Source organism: Sceloporus occidentalis, unplaced genomic scaffold (assembly GCF_023333645.1).
Source record: "Sceloporus occidentalis isolate IW3139 unplaced genomic scaffold, rSceOcc1.0.p SCAF_3, whole genome shotgun sequence".
NCBI lineage: Eukaryota > Metazoa > Chordata > Lepidosauria > Squamata > Phrynosomatidae > Sceloporus > Sceloporus occidentalis.
This window is the reverse complement of record NW_028316983.1, coordinates 102,134,806-102,155,335: the sequence shown is the minus strand read 5'-3', so window position 1 is coordinate 102,155,335 and position 20,530 is coordinate 102,134,806. Positions and strand designations below refer to the sequence as shown.

The 20,530-nt window shown below is 39.6% G+C and overlaps 1 protein-coding gene across 4 annotated transcripts in view; it reads right to left on the bottom strand.

Moving 5' to 3' along the window:
- DPYD (dihydropyrimidine dehydrogenase) overlaps nucleotides 1–20,530 on the bottom strand; it is a 594,441-nt gene that overhangs the window by 120,650 nt on the left and 453,261 nt on the right. For all 4 annotated transcript variants that reach the window (XR_016280498.1, XR_016280499.1, XM_089515658.1 and 1 more), the window contains 2 exons: nucleotides 7,116–7,236; nucleotides 4,452–4,571 (listed from right to left, as the gene is read on the bottom strand). Coding sequence is in view for 2 of the 4 variants with exons in the window: in XM_089515658.1 (XP_089371784.1) it covers nucleotides 4,452–4,571; nucleotides 7,116–7,236 (241 nt within the window). In the remaining 2 variants the exon portion in view is untranslated. The remainder of the gene's footprint in view (nucleotides 1–4,451; nucleotides 4,572–7,115; nucleotides 7,237–20,530) is intronic.

Below are 20,530 nucleotides of genomic sequence, written 5' to 3'. Positions count from 1 at the left end.
CCAGTCAAATATCATAGCATAAATTTAAAATAATTTCTAAATTACATGCATAAATAAATAAATAAATATAAAAACACCCCATCTTTCAGAACACTGATCTGCTTCATCAGCAATTCAAAAATGAATGTAACTCCTTGAGCAAATTTTCTTTCTGTTAGAACACTACAGCAATGCTATTCGTGTTCAAATAACCATATCAGAGGAACGAAATTTTTCAAAGCTAGGCTGCATCTGTACTGCAGAAATAATGCAGTTTGACCCCACATTAACTGCCATGTAACAATGTTATGGAATTCTGGAATATATGGTTTTGTGATATATCTAGGCTTTTTTGTCAGAGAGCTCAAGTGGCACAGCAAACTATAAATTCCAGGATTCCATAGGGTGGAGCCTGGCATTAAAGGCTCAGGGGACTGAGGGATTTGGATAGTATGTTTTTTTAATGTTTGTAAACCGCCCTGATTGCATCTTGTAGAGGGGCGGGATATAAATAAATGTATTATTATTATTATTATTATTATTATTATTATTATTATTATTGTGGTGTCAAACTGCATTATTGTTACAGTGTAGATGAAGCCCTAGAAAGTTGTGGCATTTCTCATGTACAGAGTATGCAAGTACATCAAAGAAGAAAGAAATTGCACTTTATTGGGAGGGCTTATTTGTGGAACCATGTTTGAGCAATGGCAGGGCTCCCCCACCTTCTCCCTCCCAAAGGCCCACATGGTGATTTTGTAAGCCTAACTGGTTGGCCAGTTGGACTCAGAGTTGGAAGAGACCTCAAGGGCCATCCAGTCCAACCCCCTGCCATGCAGGAACTCACAATCAAAGCACTCCTGATAGATGGCCATCCAGCCTCTGTTTTAAAAACTTTTAAAGAAGACTCCACCACCCTCCAAGAAGCATGTTCCATTGTCTAAAAGCTCATACAGTCTTCCTAATGTTTAGCTGCTGAAAGGGACAGGTTTCCCCTGAGCTGATGTTGTGATGATGCACAGACATCTCTCCAGTTTGCTCAGTAAATATAATATCAGCTTCTGCTGCTGTCCTTCAGTGATTGGAACCTTTCCACCCATCTCACCTTAAGCCTGCTGGACCTTCTGTTTGTATTTTTTTAAATTGGCTGTTGCTCATTTACTCAAGTGATATTTCCTCATCTATTACAACTTTAGCAGTGTGGCATGGGGCCATGTCCAGTTTTAAGGGAGATAGAGACTGCATGCACATTCTTCCTCCCATCTCAAAGGATCCCCTTAGGGGTCCTTGAGAGTGGCTTACTGCCAGTGTTAAGGAACCTTACTGTGGCTGATGCCTATATGACTTCCACAGATAGCACTCTAGGGTTGACCCATGGCAAAAAGGTTCTTGTCTGGGCATATCAGACAACAGGTAGGTTGATTGATAACTGGGTGCATTATATTATGCGAGGCCAAATCTCTTCAGCAGCAATTCATAAAGCTGTGGCCTCGTTTTCCCATTTGTGGTTCGTTTGAGTGTGCTGTGTCTCTGACACCTCACTGCTGGGCACACAAAGCACACAGTTATGGTACCACAATAACTTTTAAGTACAGCACCTCAAATTATCAGACTGAGCCTATGTTCAGCATCATGCCAGTGTTCCAACTGTAAAATACAAATCATCACACTGACCTGCCAAGGTTAGCATAGTATAAGGAATACTGAACCAATATAGCTAAATTGCTTCCTGTGCTCAAAAACACTTTTAAAATGTGAAGTGTTATGATTACTAATGATACTACATAATGATTGCAATGACAGAACAATAAAAAAGCTTTTTCAGGGTATTTTTCCCTTCTGACAAAGGAAATCACTTCTTTTTTCATAATCTGATACAGAACCAGGTCTCTTTGAACAAAAGCAAAAGACCTTCCCCTTTTGACATGAATTTACTTTATTCTTTTTTTAAAAAAAATGTCAGTTAATAGTGCAATCCTATACATGTCGACTCAAAAGTAGGTACCAGTGAGTTCAGTCAAATTTACTCTCTTTTAAATGGAGATAGCAGCATAAAAGACAAAGCATAAAAGACAAAGTGATACTCTGAGGATACTCTTTCATTTTCCCTCTTCTTTCCACTTCCCTTTCACATGCTTTTAATTTTAACTTTAATAAAATAGAAACAGGTTAATTACTGGACCTGAAACACTGGCCTTTCCCACGTTCCCTAATAATCCTATATGTAGAACCCATACTCTCCAGCTCTCCCAATTTGGCAGTTGTTGTGTTCCTCCAAGTCATTTTTGACTTATGGCGATCCTAAGGGGTATTTATCATAGCACTTTCTTGGCAAGTTTCTTCAGAGGGTGTTTGCCATTGCCATTCTCTGACGCTGAGAGTGTGTGCCTTGTCTAAAGTCATCTACTGGGTATTCATGGCTGGGTGGGGATTTGAATACTTGTCTTGAAGAGCTCTTGTCCAACATTTAAAGCACTACACCATGCTGACTGATTAATATGCTATCTACCCAAGTTGTTTTGGACATCAGTAGACTCTGACAAACCCAAAGTGTAATGAAACCTTGAAGATTATTTGAAACCTTTGGCTAGTATGCCTATGCCCACATCTATTCTCTTCTACATTCCACTTAAAATGCTTTGGCATGATTATGGCTTACTGAATCTTGCTCTCCCCTCATCTATTTTTCTTTGTGCTGTAAATAGACTATGTTGAAAATCACACTAGGAACACACAATCTTGCTTGCTTTTGACACTGTGAAGTTATGTTCCAGAGGAAAAATTTCCCACACTTTTTTTTCCAGACTAGGATGTGTCTGTGCCCCCACGCACCACCTAAAAGAGTTGAATTATCAACCATGAAAAACACAGCTTTAATATGGAAATGGGGGGAGGCATGAAAGAGGGCAAAGAGTTCAGGTGCTGCTATAATCCCTACTATATACAGGCTTTAGATTTGTGACACAGAGGACATGCTTTTCATAATGCAGCAATTTTATAGTTTCATTGGACTGACATGCCATGAAGGAATATTCTGAAATAGCAGCTTAAAATGAATGAAAAGGTTGGAGGAAAAAATCCTAACCCATATCACCAAAATGGTGTTACTTATATAAAATACTACTGCAATAGTTCTTTTATTAATTTTTAATGCACAGCACCCTCTGTGACCTCCCCGCCCCTTTCACTGTCAACATGGCAGCTTGGAAAAATTGAAATGGGATAATAAAGCGTAGGAAGTAGTTAAACCCCAAGAGTGTGCAACTGCTCTCCCTCTCCTATCAGTCTGTCTCTGTCTTTGCCTCTCCCCTCCCCTTTCTGCACCTGACATCCCAAATGGATTAAGCTGAATAGGCTTACTTTTACAGTAAACCCATGTTTTTCTTTACATTTTTATGTGTAACTTTAAACATGTCTTATTTAACACCAAGTGTGTTTATCTTGTCAGGCTATGGACCAATTTGCTGCTGTTAATGGTTCCAATACATTTATAAGTCAATTAATTTTGTTGAAAATAACAGCAATACACACCCTACATACCCAGCAAGCTAATCACCCTAGGACAGCCCTCTTTTCCCCCCCTCCGCACACAATAGAACTAACATGAAAGAAAGCTGTTTCCTTTTGTCGGTCCAGCCTCCTCTCAATATATTTGGCTTGATTCAGTTGCATTTTGCTGGAACAGTGGGACACCATTATGCTATGAATATTTACCACTGTTTATATCTCCAAGGAGACTAATCTCCATACCACTACAGTCCAGAAGCTCACAGCATTGTCTCTGCAGGGCCAGGTTCATGTTGTCACAGCAACTGAGGGCATCGGGTCAAACAGATTAATCCATCAGCAATTTTTTTAAAACTGCACTGGTGTACCAAAACTCTGCTTCCATAGAAGATTTAAAATAATGCTCCATGTTGGAATCAGTGTGTGTGTGTGTGTGTGTAAAATAAAAGGGTAAAATACTGAAATACTAAAAATCCAGAAATCATGGATTTCATGTCTCAGAAGAAACCACTTATGGAAATATGGCAGGAAAGTGGATTACAGGGGGGCAGGAGATGTCAAGTTCATCACGGGGGGGAATAACCCCTCATAGGTTGCATTGGGACTGTTTGTATTTTCCTCTTGCAATGCCCTTTGATTAGCCTCTGTCTAACATGTGGCCTGACAACTGTGACAGAATGAAAAATTTCAGGAAAACTGTGGGTCACAAGAAGAAAAAGATTTCCCACTTCCACCGGGGTGACCCTATCACTGCATTCCATTGCAGTGCTTCACCATTAAGGAAAGGGCAACCCAAGAGTGTTCACACTCAATCTGTTCCATCTGTCATGGCTATTAGGAAACACTGACCAGCAACAAGCTTTAAAACACTGCAGACACAATATTCCAGCCACACTACAAGAGCCTCATGATATTTTGCTGGCCTCAGAGGTAGCATTTTATTCACAGGAAAGGGCAACACTTACCTGATACTCCACCATATGTGGTCTTGTTCCCCTGTCCAACAGCAGGCCACGGTGTGCCATCTGCTCTCAGTCCCATCAGTCCTGACACAGTGTTGGTGGCTGTAACACCATCTGCACCACCTGAGAACAAAGACAGTGATAGCCTTAATAAGCATGTTAACACAGCAAGAGACATTGGACATTATTCCACAGCAGTAGCAAAAAGACAGCTATAAAGCTAAGCCCAGTTTTTTGCATAAACATCTTTGCAAGCAGCACCAGCATCATCATCACCATCTTTGCATATTTTAATATTAATTGGTTGGCCCTCCATATCCATGGGCTCTGCATCCATGGATTCAACCATCTACAGAATGAAAATATTAAAAAACAATTCCAAACGGCAAACCTTGATTTTAACATTTTGTACAAGAGGTGCATCATCCGTCCTCAGAGGAAGTGAAAGGTAGGTCCAGCTCCATCAGGACTAGCCAGAGTAAGAACAGGGGCCCTCCCTCCAGTCCATCTGCCATGGTCCAGATTTCAGAGGGAGAGAAGAACTGCTGAACTTATACCCCTTCTCCACTGCCATTTCCTTCTCTTTTTGTGTCATGTCTTTTTATATTGTAAGCCTGAGGCCAGGGAAATGTCTAACTATCTGTAAGCCACTCTTAGAACCTTTGTGGCTGAAGAGTGGGGTATAAATACAATAATATATTGGTTAAATAAATAAATGATGCCATTGCATATAATAGGACTTGAGCATCCATTGATTTTGGTATCCATATGGGGTCTTAGAACCAAACCAACTTTCATACTTCAAGCACTTCACATTCAGAAATCCTAACAATAGGTGCACTTGTCACAAAGCTGTGTTTCTCTGGAGCAATCTCTCTTAAATGCAGACTTGGTGAAAGATTCATATAGAGCTCAGTATAAGGAGTGTGGAATTTTTGACCCTTCAGATGTTTTTACCTCATCCCTCACAATACTATTGGACATATTGGATGGTGCATCTGGGAGCTAGAGTCCAATATCTGGATGGGACTGAAGGGAATGAAGAGTCAAGCATCTAGAGGGAGAAAAGTTTGCTGCCATCATGTGGTTTTTTAAATTTATTATAGAATCATAGAATTGTAGTTGGAAGAGACCACAAGGGCCATCCAGTCCAACCCCCCGCCATGCAGGAACTCTTGAACAAAGCATTCCTGACATCATGGCCATCAAGACTCTGTTTAAAGACCTCCAGGGAAGGAGACTCCACTACACTTCACATCTGAGTGGGCATGTGTGCATCAGCCTTCAAGTCACCTGTCAATTTATGGTGACCCCATGAATTTCATAGGGTTGTCTTAGGTGAAGAATATTGAGAGGTGGTTTTGCCAGTTCCTTCCTCTCAAGTATAGCCCACAGCACCTGGTATTCACTGGTGGTCACCCATCTACATACTAACTGGAGCTGATCCTACTTACCTTCCACGGTCAGATGGGATCTGGTGCCTTGAGGTTATTTAGGCACATTATTTCATCTAGAATATCTAAAATAGATAAGACCTATTCATTCTTTTAAAAAGATTTAAAAAAATTTAAAAGTCAAATAAATGATAAAAGAACCAGAAGTAAGAAATCAAGAAATTCCTTTGTTCTGTCTTTCATGACTTGAGAAGCTCAAGACAGGCACACAGGTAGTTTTGTACCAAAATTAATACTCTGAAGTAAACACACTCTTATTAGTATTGGTAGAATATTGTAAATATAAACAATCAAAATCTCTGCATTTTAGTTGGAAATAAATTGCACCATTTGGTTCCAACCAAGGGTCCCAAGGGGAGGAAGACAGAAGCAGGGGAGAACAACTGGATGTACCTAGAACAACAGTGCATTCTTAAACTGCTCTTCATTACTCATAGAGCAAAAACCCTAAATTGCAGCATTCAGATCACCCCTTTGTTTAAGTAATTTAAGATATTTGTTTGAAAAAGTTTGTAAAGACATAAACATTAGGTTCTTAGAATAGAAGGTACAATGTGATTATCCCTTGAATTATATAAGTTGATATATACTGGAGTAAAAACAAACAGTGACATTTCTTGGGAGAGGTTCAATTATCTCCCAAGAATATTTTGCATTTCAGTTTCTGCTCTTGAGGCAGAAAGGTGGAAGACATCCAAGGATTTATATCCAGGATAACACATGGTATAAGCGGTGTGCTTCATGCAGGCATCCATGTGATCCAGTGTACACATAGAACACTTGCCCTATATGTGTGATACATCTGTATGATAGCAGAAAGCAAGGCTAGTGTCAGGGATCAACATAGCTAGGCATTGGCTGGCGCTCATATCCCAGGAAAAGCCCATGCCAATGCACCCTGCGATTTGCACCTCTTTCTCATCTTTGCCCCATTCTTACCTTCCTATCCTGTTGTGGCCTAAATCAAGTCTTAATTTTTAGTAGCATTCTTCTACAAATGAATGTCTGAGAATGAGGGGAAAAGCAGAAAGGAAACTTGCAAGCCATTACCAAGGGCACACAGAGTGAAGTAAACATACTCTTATTATTATTGGTAGAATACTAACTATGGTACAACACTTAGTAGCCTTGGTACAGTATTCCCCATATAATTTTGTTAATCAAGATGTGAGTTTATATAACAGTGAAATAGGGGTACTTCTGAATTTGTTACCTTCTTGGGAAGCCCTTGCAATGTTCACAATGTTTGTGACATTTGGGGTCAGCTTGGCAAAGAATGGAATCTGAACAGCTTGCCTCACCCAGCGACAGATGTTGCGCACCAGCTCTGGATCCTGTTCAAATAGGTCAGATAAATACAGTGCATAATTAAAAGTAATGTGATCAAAACTTTCCAACAATCTGCTCCACTGTGGTTTGCTGAAATTACACTTCAACGCTTTGCTTTGCCTCATTATCCTAAGCCGTGTCTGCATTTTGAAGGCAGTGGGGAAATGAAGGATTACAACATATTTGATACTTAAAAATAAAAATAGGAGAGCTGGAACGGTGATGCAGAGTTGCTCACGGTATTGCTATGGGCTGCTATAGGTGTCCTTTATCTTAGAGACTCAAAGCAGTGAGAATTGCCCTACTTGACTAGAGCTAAGGTCACTTTTTTTTAAAGGTTTAAAATTAAAGCCTCTCTGTCAAAGGCTCCCTTTGCCCTTTGTGATCCATGAGGAAACACAGAGCCTATGCTGATCACTGATATCAACTAAATGGATGACAAATGTAGCTCCCTGACCAATTTGCTACCTGCTCCTGCTCACTTTGCAACCAAAGAGAGAAAAGGGAGGAAAATTAAGCTCGACACTGGGGAAGAATGAAAAACCAGTGGTGGGAATGAACCCAAATCATTGCTTCAAGATTCCACAACTTGAAAAGATAGTTAAGAGCCTGCAGGTGTTAACCCAAAACCCCCTGAGTCCAACATAAAATAACTTCTCTGAATATGCCTGAATCCAATAGTTATGGTAGAAAAGCCAACATACTAGCTAACAAGTGCAGGAAATGCATATTGGTATTTGAACTTGTTGCCATGATTTTCATTTTCATTTAGTAAAGTAAAGTAAAGTGATAAATACAACAGCTCTAATTTTACCATGTCAGATTACAGTCATTCCTCATTTCTCGCGGACTTGGGATCCGTGTTCTTGAATATGCACAGAGGGGTGACTTCCGTTATCATCAATGGAGCATGCCCCATTCAAGCCTATGGGGCTGGAATATGTGCAAGTCTCCGTTTTCATGAGGGGGGCAACAGATCCCTCACAAAAACAGAGGGTCGACTGTATTTATAAATAAGTTTCTTCAGTGAGAACCAATGTGGTGTAGTGTTTTGAATGCTGAACTAGGGTCCAAATTCTCACATGGCCATAGTAACCCACTGAGTGACAATAGGCAAGTCACACTCTCTTAGCCTCAGAGGAAGGCAAAGGCAAACCCTCTCTGAACAAATCTTGCCAAGTAAATTCTGTGACAGGTTCATCTGAGGGTGGTCATAAGTCAGAAATTATTTGAAGGTCCCCAATACGTTTCTGCTATTTCTCACTGAGAAAGTACTGTATGAAGAACAGCAAAAACTAAGGTGTAGGTATTCACATTCTTTTTAATAGCTTTATTTTGAGTGAGCAAAACCACAACAATATACACTTCCAAGTAATGCTAGGCTTTTATCCACTGTTAGGCTGACTGAAAAAGGTACAAGAGGTGATAGGAGTTCCAAGAACGGTTGTGTGCTATTGTTAATGGAACAAATAACACAGTTACTGTAGGCAACACGTAATCTAATAATGTTGCAGTGAATTGTGCAACACACCAGCGGACACAAGTTATTCAATGGGTTTACTCTAGTTCAGATTAACCAGTAGTTCAAACTAACCTTTTCAGAGAAGCGTTCCCAGGCATTGCGTGACTATTATTTGCTATTTGACGTTTTTAATTTCTTGCCTGTTTTATTGAACCCTTTCCTGTATTATTATGTATTATTTATATGTATTATGCTATTATTGCTTAGATTGTATGCCATGGGCAAGTTTAATTTTATCTATTTTTTTGTTTGTATGTACTGCGCTGTGCAAATCTACAGCGCTATATAAATAAAACATAATAATAATAATAATAATAATAATAATAATAATAATATGATTGAAGCGTCTCTCCCCCTTTTTTGCACAAATATGTGGGATTTTTTGCACATAAAAAGAGATCCGTCAGTTAGGAAGGGTGACTGTACACTAACCTGATCTGAAATGAGATGACAGGGAAGTCAAGCCAAATCTATGTGTTTCCATACAAAATTATTTCTACAAACATGTTGAGATGTGTAGATGAAAACTGCACAAAATTCTCACTTCAGTGCTAAGTTTCAGAAAAGCCATACTTCAGCCAGGAAATGGATAATGGTGAACATTCCTTCCATCTCTAGGCGAACGAGGTAGTATTTTTTGTTAATTTTTGTGGGGCATATGAGGAAAAGTCCTCCAACGTTTGGTGGTAAGCACAAGCAAGCCCCCCTAACCGTTGGAAGTCTCCTCTTCATTAAGCCATCCCTTCATTCTCTCCAAATATCTCAAAAATACAGTTATTTTGGAAGGTTGAAAGCCTCCCCCCCCCCGCCGCTAACGCTCATCTTTTTTGAGGAACAGTTCACACTGGCTGAAAGCTAAATTGGGAGGAAAAAAATCAACTCTCTTTTAAGATAAAAGCAGAAGTCTTCAAGCACTTACTTGCCTCATGAGACAGCATCCTTTAGAGGACAATCAGCTATCTGTTCTACTGGTAATGGCTCTGTAGTAGTAATGCTCTTTGATTCCAGAACATAGAACAGTCTTTTATTTTATCCATTTGTAATAAGTGGCCGCATTTCGTGTGGCAGCTACTGATGATGCCTTTCCATAAGTTAGTTTAAAAACTAAAATATCTATACTATTAATAAAATAACAAATACAGCCTTGAGCTTCATACCTTACAGGCCAATAATAATCACACTCCCAAAATTATGCAAACATTTGTTCCTTCTATCCATGCTTTTGATTACACTAATTGAATATACCATTATAAAACAGGTCACAGGAAGTGGGTTTCTCCAGAAGAAAAACCTCGGTGAAGAAATGCCGTTATATCAAACACAGCATGAACAGCAGACAAAAATAAGGTTCAGACAAATAAATCACAGGTTTTTGAGGGCAGATATAACATTTTAAGCTAAGCAGAACTAATTTGAATGGACACAACAGTTCTTATAGGATAGCCAGAGCATGTCAACCTGCTTGTACAGTACAATATTTAAAATGTAATGTTAGTAGCCTTATTCTGGAATTCAAATTACTGATTTTTCTAAATAAGACATTTGGGAAAGCATGGTTTATTAGCCACTTTTCCTCCATTTTCCTATTGCCCTTGTAGCACAGGCAGCAAACATCTGAAATGGAGAGCCCCTTTAGACAGGCAGTCCACATGAGCAACACAAACCAATGGATTCAAGGTACAAGAAAAGAGATTTTATCTAGATACTAGAAATAACATTTTGATTGCAACAGTTGTTTGCCTTGGCAGGTATTGGAGGCCTTAAACAAAGTCTGACTGCCCACCTCTTAGGGGTATTTATATTCCTACATAGCAGCGGGTTCTATGATTCTATGTAGAACCTGTTAAAGCCAACAGGTTTTTTTAGTTGTTGTGAACAGCCCAGGTGAAGAGTAACACTGAAGTGAAGTAAATCCAGTGATGGACAGACAATCCTGGGTTTGAAACTCAGACCAATCAAGGAGTGAATGGACTGACTTATTTTTTTCTCTCATCCACATTGATCTTATGAATGGGCAACCGCCATACAGTATATAGCATTCTAAACATCTTGAAGAAACAGTGGGATAAAAAGTTGATATTAAAGATGACAATGATTACATTACTACTGCTGCTACTGCTAACAGCAGGAATAACAACAGCTATTCTCTGGAGATACAGAAGCATTTCTGTCTGTGCAATTATCACCCATATTGTCATTCCACGCCAAATATTTGCATAATGCAAAAGAGGCATTCTTTTTTGAAAAAGAAAACATGTAAATTTGACTTAGAAATATCTGCACCTTTAGACTCATAGAACCATAGAAGTGGAAGAGACCACAAGGGCCATCCAGTCACAGCCCCTGCTGTACAGGAATAGAAATCAATGCACTCTTGACAGATGGCCATCCAGCCTCTGTTTAAAAACTTCCAAAGAAGGAAACTCCACTGCATACCAAGTCGGCTTGTTCCACTGTGCAACAGCTCTTACTGTCAGGAAGTTCTTACTAATGTTAAGGTTGAATCCCTTTGTAGCTTCAATCCATTGATCAGTGTCCTAAACCCTATTCAGATGGTGAACATAATCCAGAATGAATCTGGGTTAAAACTCTGTTATACACACGCATCCCAAATGCACCCAATTAAGTTTGGGCATGGGCTGTCAAAAACCCCACTTAACCATGTCTTGTTTGCATCATCGGCAGTGTGAATAACTAACACAAATAGACCTGGGATAATTTAGGATTAAACACTGCGTGACTTGAACACATTTCAAATACATTCACATCATTGTTTATTCGAGTGCTAGCATGTGTGAACAAGCAAACTCCCAGAGATACGCATATATCTGGTTCCATAGTGTGAATAATAAACCTGGAATGCAAGAGTGAGGTCATTCACATCACTAAAAAAAAAGACATCTGAATGACCCCTTAGCCTCTGGAGCAGCAGAAAAGAGAGCAATGGATTCAAACTACAGGAAAAGAGATTCTACCTTAACATTAGTGTTTAACACAAGAATGCCTTGTGAAGTGCTCTTTATCTGACTCTTCCATTTCGTATAACTTCTCCTGCTGTATTTTCAGCGCTTTAATAATTAATAATAAACATTCAAAGACATATGGCATGTATCTATAGGGCATGCAGTGTATTTACATGAATAATAAACCCCCAGAAACTTAAGTCTGCAAATTTCCAGCTCATAAAAATGGAGATCTCTTCCATACATGCAGCTTTCATGAAATATTCATTGGAACTCTACTGGCATTCCAAAAACAGCTGCATCACTGTGACGTCCATTGCTCACTTCAGACTTACTCTGATGGGACCCACTTTATCAGGGAGAAAACCTCTAGAAGTTACAAAAAACATATAGGCTGTCTGACAATTTGTTCCATTTTGCGATTTTAACAATAACATGGAGAATAAACTGTATTTTAAACCAAGCAGCATTTTCAATGGTAACATAACAACAACAACAACAACAACAACAACAACAACAACAACTAGCTCTTGGAAATATATACACGTGTCTATGGACATTATCACACCTGTCTGTTGTCTTACCATCATCACACTAGTTTAAAAATGGAAGGATACCAGTTTGGCATTGTTTAATATCACAATTTCCCATACAATAGTGTTTTGGTACTGCTTGGCGATCCATGGTTGCGCTATCTGTTTTCTGCACTGCTGCCATAAAGCTGCCTTCTGACCTTTGTATACCCTACCTTGCACATGCGTGCCTTTGATATTTTAAAATGTTATTTTATTTTTACTGCAATTGCAAAAATATTGCAATACTAGAAAAGAAATAGAAAACACCAATATTAGCCATGTTAAAGCTAATCATAAATTCTCATAACCTGAAACTGTGGTTAAAAACAAACTGGTCATGTGCTTATAATAGTAAGCGAGTAACTTCCCCAAGATATGCTCCCATGATACAGGGTTGCATATGTGAGTAAAACTTGTTTATTCATATAATTTCCTGCAACCTTGCTTTAGAATCCTCCTGGTCTCAATATGGCATGTAGTTACACAAGAAATGGCCTTTTTAGAAGTAGCACAGAGATTATGGAATCTTTGCAGATCCTAGAGTTCAAAAAAGGCAAGTTAAGACCCTGCTACTAAGAAGAAACTGTGGACAGCAGCAATTAATTGCATAACTTTCAACTGTCCCAGTTTGGCAGAGCCAGTCCCAATTAATCTGTTGTCATCCCACCTTTTGGACTGCTTTTAAAATGTTCCCATTTCTCTTTGTCCTCACACTTTCCCTCTTTCTCTGTAGATTATTTCAATTGCTGCAAATTGAGTTCAAACTGCAAAAAGTAGTTTGCATTCAATTAACTCAGCATAGGGAAGAGGAGGCAGCAAAATCTTGCTCTCTCCAGTAGGCTCAGGCAAAAGTAAACTGTTGCAGCCTTTTTTGCCTTGCCTCTTCTTCCTCACTGGTAACTCGTATCTTGATCAAACTCTAAAATTCCTGGTCCACATGGATGACTGTATTCATCTGTGAAATTTAGAGGGCATGTAATTGTTACATCTATGTACGTACTTAGACCACATCATTTTTACTGCTGTCTACTGTGGATGTACTATAGTTATGCTTTCATATGTTATACTTTTCCATTGACAGTCAGAATCATGTAGTGATTAGAATATTGGACTAGGACTGCAGACACCAAGATTCAAATCTCCAATCGGTCATAAAACTGACCAGATGATCATGGACCAGCTATTCAATCTTAGCCTAGCTTATTTCACAGCATTTTGTAAGGCTAAAAATAAAGTGGGGTGTTAATGTATACCACCACGAACAGAGCAAAAATTGTATTCTGTAGAAATGGAAAAAGCTACATTTTCACTTAAAAAGGCTGCCCATCTGGAGTTTACTGAGTTACCCGAACTGGCTTATATTCCTTAATGTAAATCGCTGTGGAGCCAAGGCTTTAACGTACAAAGACTAGAATTATGAAGCACTGAAGATGGGAATGTAGCCCACAAAAGACTATACCTTGGGGCATTCAAATTAAATTAAACAATGATCTCCTTTCTGCTCAGAATACCTGCATGACTAGTAGTGTAATACAAATCTTTTCTTTATCCAAAACTCAGCTTTATGAGAGAGCCTTAGGCCTGTACTGTTGATAAAAAATAGTCGGTGAAGCATATGCAGGGAAGATTTTTTTAACTGCTTGATATGCAAAACTTATTAGCTCCTAAAACAGATGGATATTCACATTCGCAAAACCAACAAATCTGAGCCACTTCAAAATGGCTTTTCTTAATCAGGTTAAAGGATCTTAATGTCTGGGGCTAAACAACAAACAAACAACCCTATAATAATTACACTATAATTTATGTTTTGCTAGCCTGAAAATCTATCTCTGTTTGCTTATCTCTTTTTACTAATGGCTGTTTATTGTAATCATAATTTTAAATGTGTAAAATAGTTTTAATCCAGGGAAATAAGCGTATGACCCTGAGGGCTAGGAGAGATTTACTACAGCACAGAAATCTGCTAATTTGGCTCTTAGTATCCCTATTAGTTTAGCTACCCTGTACCAAAATGAATCCAGCTTGTGGATGCTGTATATTCTGCCAATCAGTTCAGCAGCAACTGGCAGGAGGAAAACCACAGTAGAATTAGGCTATGCAATTCTCAGAGCAGGAATCACATTCTTACTCCTTGTTTCCTCTCACCTTCTGCATCCTTGCGATCTAGAGGATGGCCTAATACCCCCTAGTTAAAACAAATGCTCTTTATTCCAGGACATTAGAACTCCATGTAAAATAATGTTTATCTTATCTTGACAGCCCACACCTTCACCGAATACAACACCTAAAGGCAATATGTTATAGAAACCACAGGGGTATGTATGTCTGTTTGTGTCTACGTGTAGAGAAAACACAAGCTATGAAATCCTTGTTTCTCTGCATACACATGCACAGCTACCTTCACCGTAGTGAAACCAAGAAGAAGCAGGTAGATTTTCTTCACTCCATATCTCGGGGCCCTTTTGCACTATACAATTATAGCACCACAATTCTACTTTAACGGCTATGGGTTTGCCAATCCAAGGAGTCCATAGGATGGAGTCATGGCATTCAAGGTGATAATATAGTAATGTGAAAGGGCCAAGGGCCATGCTGTTCTATTAAGCATTATATTCCAACTAGGGATGTGTGAGGAAGAGGAATTTCACTGTCTAGGCTTTCACTTCCCAGGCTCTCCATGGGCCATGACGTTGAAACAAACTGTGCTCTAGAATCCTGATGTTGATGGACAGCAGTGGCCATGCTCCCCCCACATGGATATTTTAAAAGTGTATATGGAAAGATGTACATATGGGCAAAACACTTTATTCAGTAGGAACAGAGTGTTTGTGCAATGTTTGCATTTAAAAAAATGTATATGTATACACACCAAAAGATGCAATGGTAGCTAGATTTCTCCTTGGGAGAAAGAAGAAGAAATAATGACTAGGAAATTGAGCATGAACCAGATGTGGATGGGAGAAAAGGAGGGTATGGAGGTGCTTTTTATATCTCTCCATATGTATCTATCTAACACTTTGGAGATGTCAACCAAGGTAGGTAAAAACAAGGTCACCATGGGGTAAATCTAGTATCCTATCCTCCCTCCAAGGGTCTCAGAGCAATATTTTTCCCCATTTTCTTTTCAGTTCAAGCAACTGTTTTGAACATTTAGCTTACTCACCCCCAATTGTCCAAATCATTGCATTCTCCATCACCATGTATGAATGCAAGAGCTGGACAGTGAAGAAAGCCAATAGAAAGAAATTCAATTCATTTGAGCTGTGGTATTGGAAAAGAGTGCTGAAAATACCACGAACAATCAACAAGACAAACAAATGGGTTCTAGGACAGATCAAGCTCAAACTCTCCCTGGAAGCCAGAATCACTAAACTGAGGCTATTCTACTTCAGCCACATCATGATAAGGCATGACTCATTAGAATAGACAATAATGTTAGGAAAGGCAGAAGGCAGTAGAAAGAAAGGAAGAATATATGCCAAATGGTTATACTCAATCAGGGAGGCAATGGGCCTAAATGTGAAGGACCTAAGCAGAGCAGTGGAGGACAGGAAATTGTAGAGATCTCTCATCCACAGAGTCGCCATGAGTTGAACTCCACTCAAGGACTGTTAACAACAACAAAAATAATCTATTCAGGGGAAGCAATGAAAAATATCCTCTGAATAAATCTTGCCAAACCTACCCCTGTCAATAAGGTCAACGTAAGTCATAGACTACTTAAAGGCACATAAAATAAAAAAGAAAAAGCTAAATAGTGGAACCAGGTTTGTACCAGGAGAAAGAAAAATCCAGAGCACTCCTTAATTCAGTACTCCATTAGCACACATTTGCAGAACAACTTGCACCTAAATACATGTTTTTTCTTAGCCTCTAAGGCAACTGAAGGAGAATACTACACAGTTCTGAAATTAATGCCAACCTAATGAAAAGTATCAGCAGAACACTTTGGAGTTACTGGCTTTGGCAGGTTAATTGTATATTGAGTCTTTTAAAAAGGGTTATGATTTTTATAGTTTAAAAAAAAATGCCAGCATTTTTGATTGGTTATGCCTGTTCTAGAAAAGTTATGGTATTTTGAAAGTGAATACAGAGATCCTGTATGGAAGGTTTTGGAAACAGCAAGTTTTACTAGTACATTGCCAAATCAGAAGAACAAGTAACAGGACCAATCTGAAGTGCAGATCTAGTTGTTTCTTAAAAATCTGTTACAGGGTGTGAGTGCCATTTTGGAGGAGTTCAGTGATCACCCTTTTGGTGAAAGATATGCCTCTAGAATTGCCCCCACAGGTCATGTGGCTAGAGGGGTAAGGAAGGAGACTGTCCTTGGGTCTTGCCCTCACCAGAATTCATGCAGCTTGGAGGTTAGATTCTCTGGTAGGTCTTCCAGTAGTTGGCCAGCTGGGGAGCAACCCAGTTTTTGGATCCTCCTCAGGTCTCAGGTGTTTTGCCCAAAGGAGGCTGTGGAGGCTTTGTAGGAGAGACCAACTGCCTCAGCTTGCTCCACATTAGGTTGCTTCCCCCTTTTGTTGCATTTTTCAAGAAACAGGTCTATCTAGGTAGCAGTTTAAATACAGTTGCCCATATTTTATCCAAATCCTCCACGTGGTCTGTTTATTTCATGCACTGGTCATCAAACAAGTAATAGGACCATTGTACATTTTAAAAGATACAGTCAGAAAAATGTTCTTTGCATGTAACATTTCAAAGATTAGACACTTCAAATCACAGCTTTCCCAAACTTTGGAAAGTCATACATCTAACCAATTTTCTAAAGGCATAGTTATTTTCTCAAATACCCTATTGGAATGAAATTATTAATTACCACCTTATCATTTCCTGACTGTGCTTCTTTACACTACAGGTAAGGTTGGAGGCGCTACTCATTCATTACAAACAAACAAAAACACTCCATCTGTTTGCATAAAATAGCATCTGCTAGATAGAGTTAAATTACAGTTATTTGGATACAAATACAATATATCTTATAATCGATAAGGAAAATGTCTTGCTATTGGTTCTGCTGGATCTCTCAGTGGCTTTTGATCTACCAGGGTATCCTTTTGGTTTGCCTTTCTGGAATTGGACCTGAGGTCACTGTTCTATAATGTTCTATAATGTTCCCAGGTCTTTTAGAGGAATGGGTTTAGAAGGTGGGACTGAGGATGCACATTTGATGCCTTTACTTATGTGCTGCCTTGGGGCTAGGTATTGTCCCCTATCCTGATTAATATGTACATGAAACTGCTGGGAGAGGTCATTTGGAGTTTTGAGGTTTGGTGTCAACAGTGAACAACTCTGTTTCTCTTTTCCAACTAATTCAAAGGAAGCTGTTTTTGTACTAAACCTGTGTCTGCTGTGAGTAATTGGAGTAGATGAGGGTGAACAAACTTAATCCAGACAATGCAGGTGTTTCTGGTTAGTTGTAAAGCAAATCAGGGAGTAGCAATTCAGCCTGAACTGGATGGGGTCACATTCTTCCTGAAATCTCAGGTTTGCAGCTTGGACTCAGACCTGAGCCTGGATGCCCAGGTTTTTGTAGAGCATAGGAGTGCCTTTTGACAGTTAAAATTAATGCACCAGCTCTGCCCATTTCTTGAAATGGCATATTTGGCTACAGTGGCACATGCCTTGGTTACATCTCATTGGGATCACTCTAAAGCACTCCAAATGTGTCTGCTTTTGGAAACTGTTCAGAAACTTCAGTGGGTTCACAATTCTGTGGGCAGGCTGCTGTCTGGAGCTGGTTAAAGGGATCATGCACTACCATCCCTGTTGAAACAGCGTGATTGAGTTATTGATCCATGTCTGTTGGGCAACCCCATCCCAACCTGCTGCTGATTGCCACATATATAATATAACCAATATAGGTGTAAGATACCTTACATTTCTAAAAGCAACAACAAGGCATATATAATAGAAGCCAAACTGGAAAAAAAAAACCACCAAAACTAACCAGTTTGGGTGATAGTAGCAAAGGACCCTTCTCCTCCAATGGTGCACAATCAGATATGTGGCCAGTACTCTATCATTTGTTTCCTACTGCAAGCAATGCAAAAAGTTAACAGATTCCTTTTCAATTATTGCAGATCAATGCCTTCTAAGTGCCTTCCCACTATCTGAATGCTACCTCTTACATTATTCTTTGTCTCGTTCATGATGGTACACCCAGAACATAATCACTTCCTACTTCTCCTGTGGGATGTCCAAAATTACCTTCAGAAAATTGAATCTTCCTTAATCCTACCCGAAATTTCACAGTACCTAATTACAGAATTGCAATCAATCATTAAAGCAAAAGAGACACCATTTGTGAATTTCACAGCTAATCTTATTGCAGACTCATATCCTAGCAAGGGGCTTTTTAGGCTATGTGCTTGTCCCATTTCAAACTTAATTAAAGCTAACAATTTGCTTAAAGCCTGTCAAATTAAGGGGAAAAATTTCCCAGGGTAGGAAGAAAAATAACTCTTGGCTTAGGTTCTGCAGAATGTATTTCCTTACTCCTTAGAAATCCTGACAGTAAGAAGTCAGCCAGCATCTTCTTGCATTGACAGCTGTCAGAAGAGATAGAAAAGGAGAACTCCTAATACTAGAGTAATAATTTCCATAGTTAACTGTGCAGGCACTGGTACAAAACTGTTCTTGCCGACATTAACAGCCCATTTCTATTATGTTGTTAGCTTATCTTTCTTGTTTATACCATCTGGCTTACTCTTCTGCAATTACATGAGAGTTCCTGAAAAGGGCACTTTTCTTTCATGAGCATGTAAGAACATTCATGGAGAAGAACTTCCTTGGCCATGAAACCCTCTGGGTGACCATGGGCAAGTCACATGCTCTCAACCTCAGGAGCAGGCAATGGCTAACCTTCTCTGGACAAATTTTGCCAATAAAACTCCATGATAGCTTTCCCTTAGGGTTGCCATAAGTCAGAAATGAATTGAAGGCACAAAACTACAAAGACCTTCTCCAACCTATTATCTTTCTGATGCAATGGATAGCAATTTCTATCATTCCTACCCAGCATAGTCATGGTGGAAATGATCAGAGCTACACCCTCATCCCTTACACTTTAAGTTTCTAACAGATTTTAAAAGACAACATATGCCATGGGGCAGTGTTTTGACCCAGACATTGAACCTTTCAGCTCTTCTAAGCTCTTCTACATACAAATTTATGGTAGGTCTCCAACACATGATTCTTTTGGCAAAATCAAAATATGGCAAAAGAATGTGAACTGAGTGCTTGTAAAGGTTTATCCGTGCCCCAGATTATGTCCACACTTAAGGTCACAGTCCCAAATTGTCTGCAGCATGCCAGATTTCTCTGTAGTGTCCTTTCATGCTTCTTCAGGACAGGAACCCCAAAACCCATCTGTCCAGTAATGCCCATGCTAACTCTTCAGGAATTCAGAGAGTGAAATATAAGTGGTCCACTCCACATATGCAAAAACAAATAAACTGGTGTATTGATGGTTAAACATTACATTATTTTTTGGGAATAAATAATGATAATGGCTGGCATTCTGTATTGCAGTTACTGATTTGTAATCTAGAGTTATGAATTCATAGATGTTCTGTCTTCAGTAACGCTACATAATCTGATTGTGGCATTATTACCATGGTTGCAAATGTCACCTGAAACCACCTTAACAACTAGCAGTCACATCAAGTGAAGGAGGTCTGTCCAGCTGCCAATCAGGGTGCAAGGAGGAAGATGTTTCCAACTTTCTTCTACCATGAAGCAATACTACAATGGGGAAGCAGCATGGAGTCCTACTTCTGATTGTCACAATCTTGTTCATTGGCTGGAGGGGACTGGAAATGTCATCATCCTTTTGCATTGACTGGCAGCTGCACAGGCCTTCTTCACCAGTTGTGGCTACTGGCTGTTAAAGTGGGATTGGCAGATTAATTTTACTTAGGGGCTCTTCAGGGGGCGGAGTCAGGGTTCGTGTGCACATGATGCACGCTCCGACTGTCCCCAAGGCATCATGACACTGCGCACCACTCAACACAGCATGCAGTGTCATGGCGTTCCTCCAGATGCAGCATCAAAGGAGCACTGCATAACCATGGCGCTGCAGCTGTTGCACCCTTTCCAGGGTGCAAAAAGGAGCTGCTTTTTGTGGCTTCTTTTTGCGCCCTGGAAAGGCTGGATCGAGGCCGCAGATCGTTGCCGCAGTCCCGCTCTGGCTAGGAAAGGGGCGGCATCGTGCTGTCCCTTAGGGGCT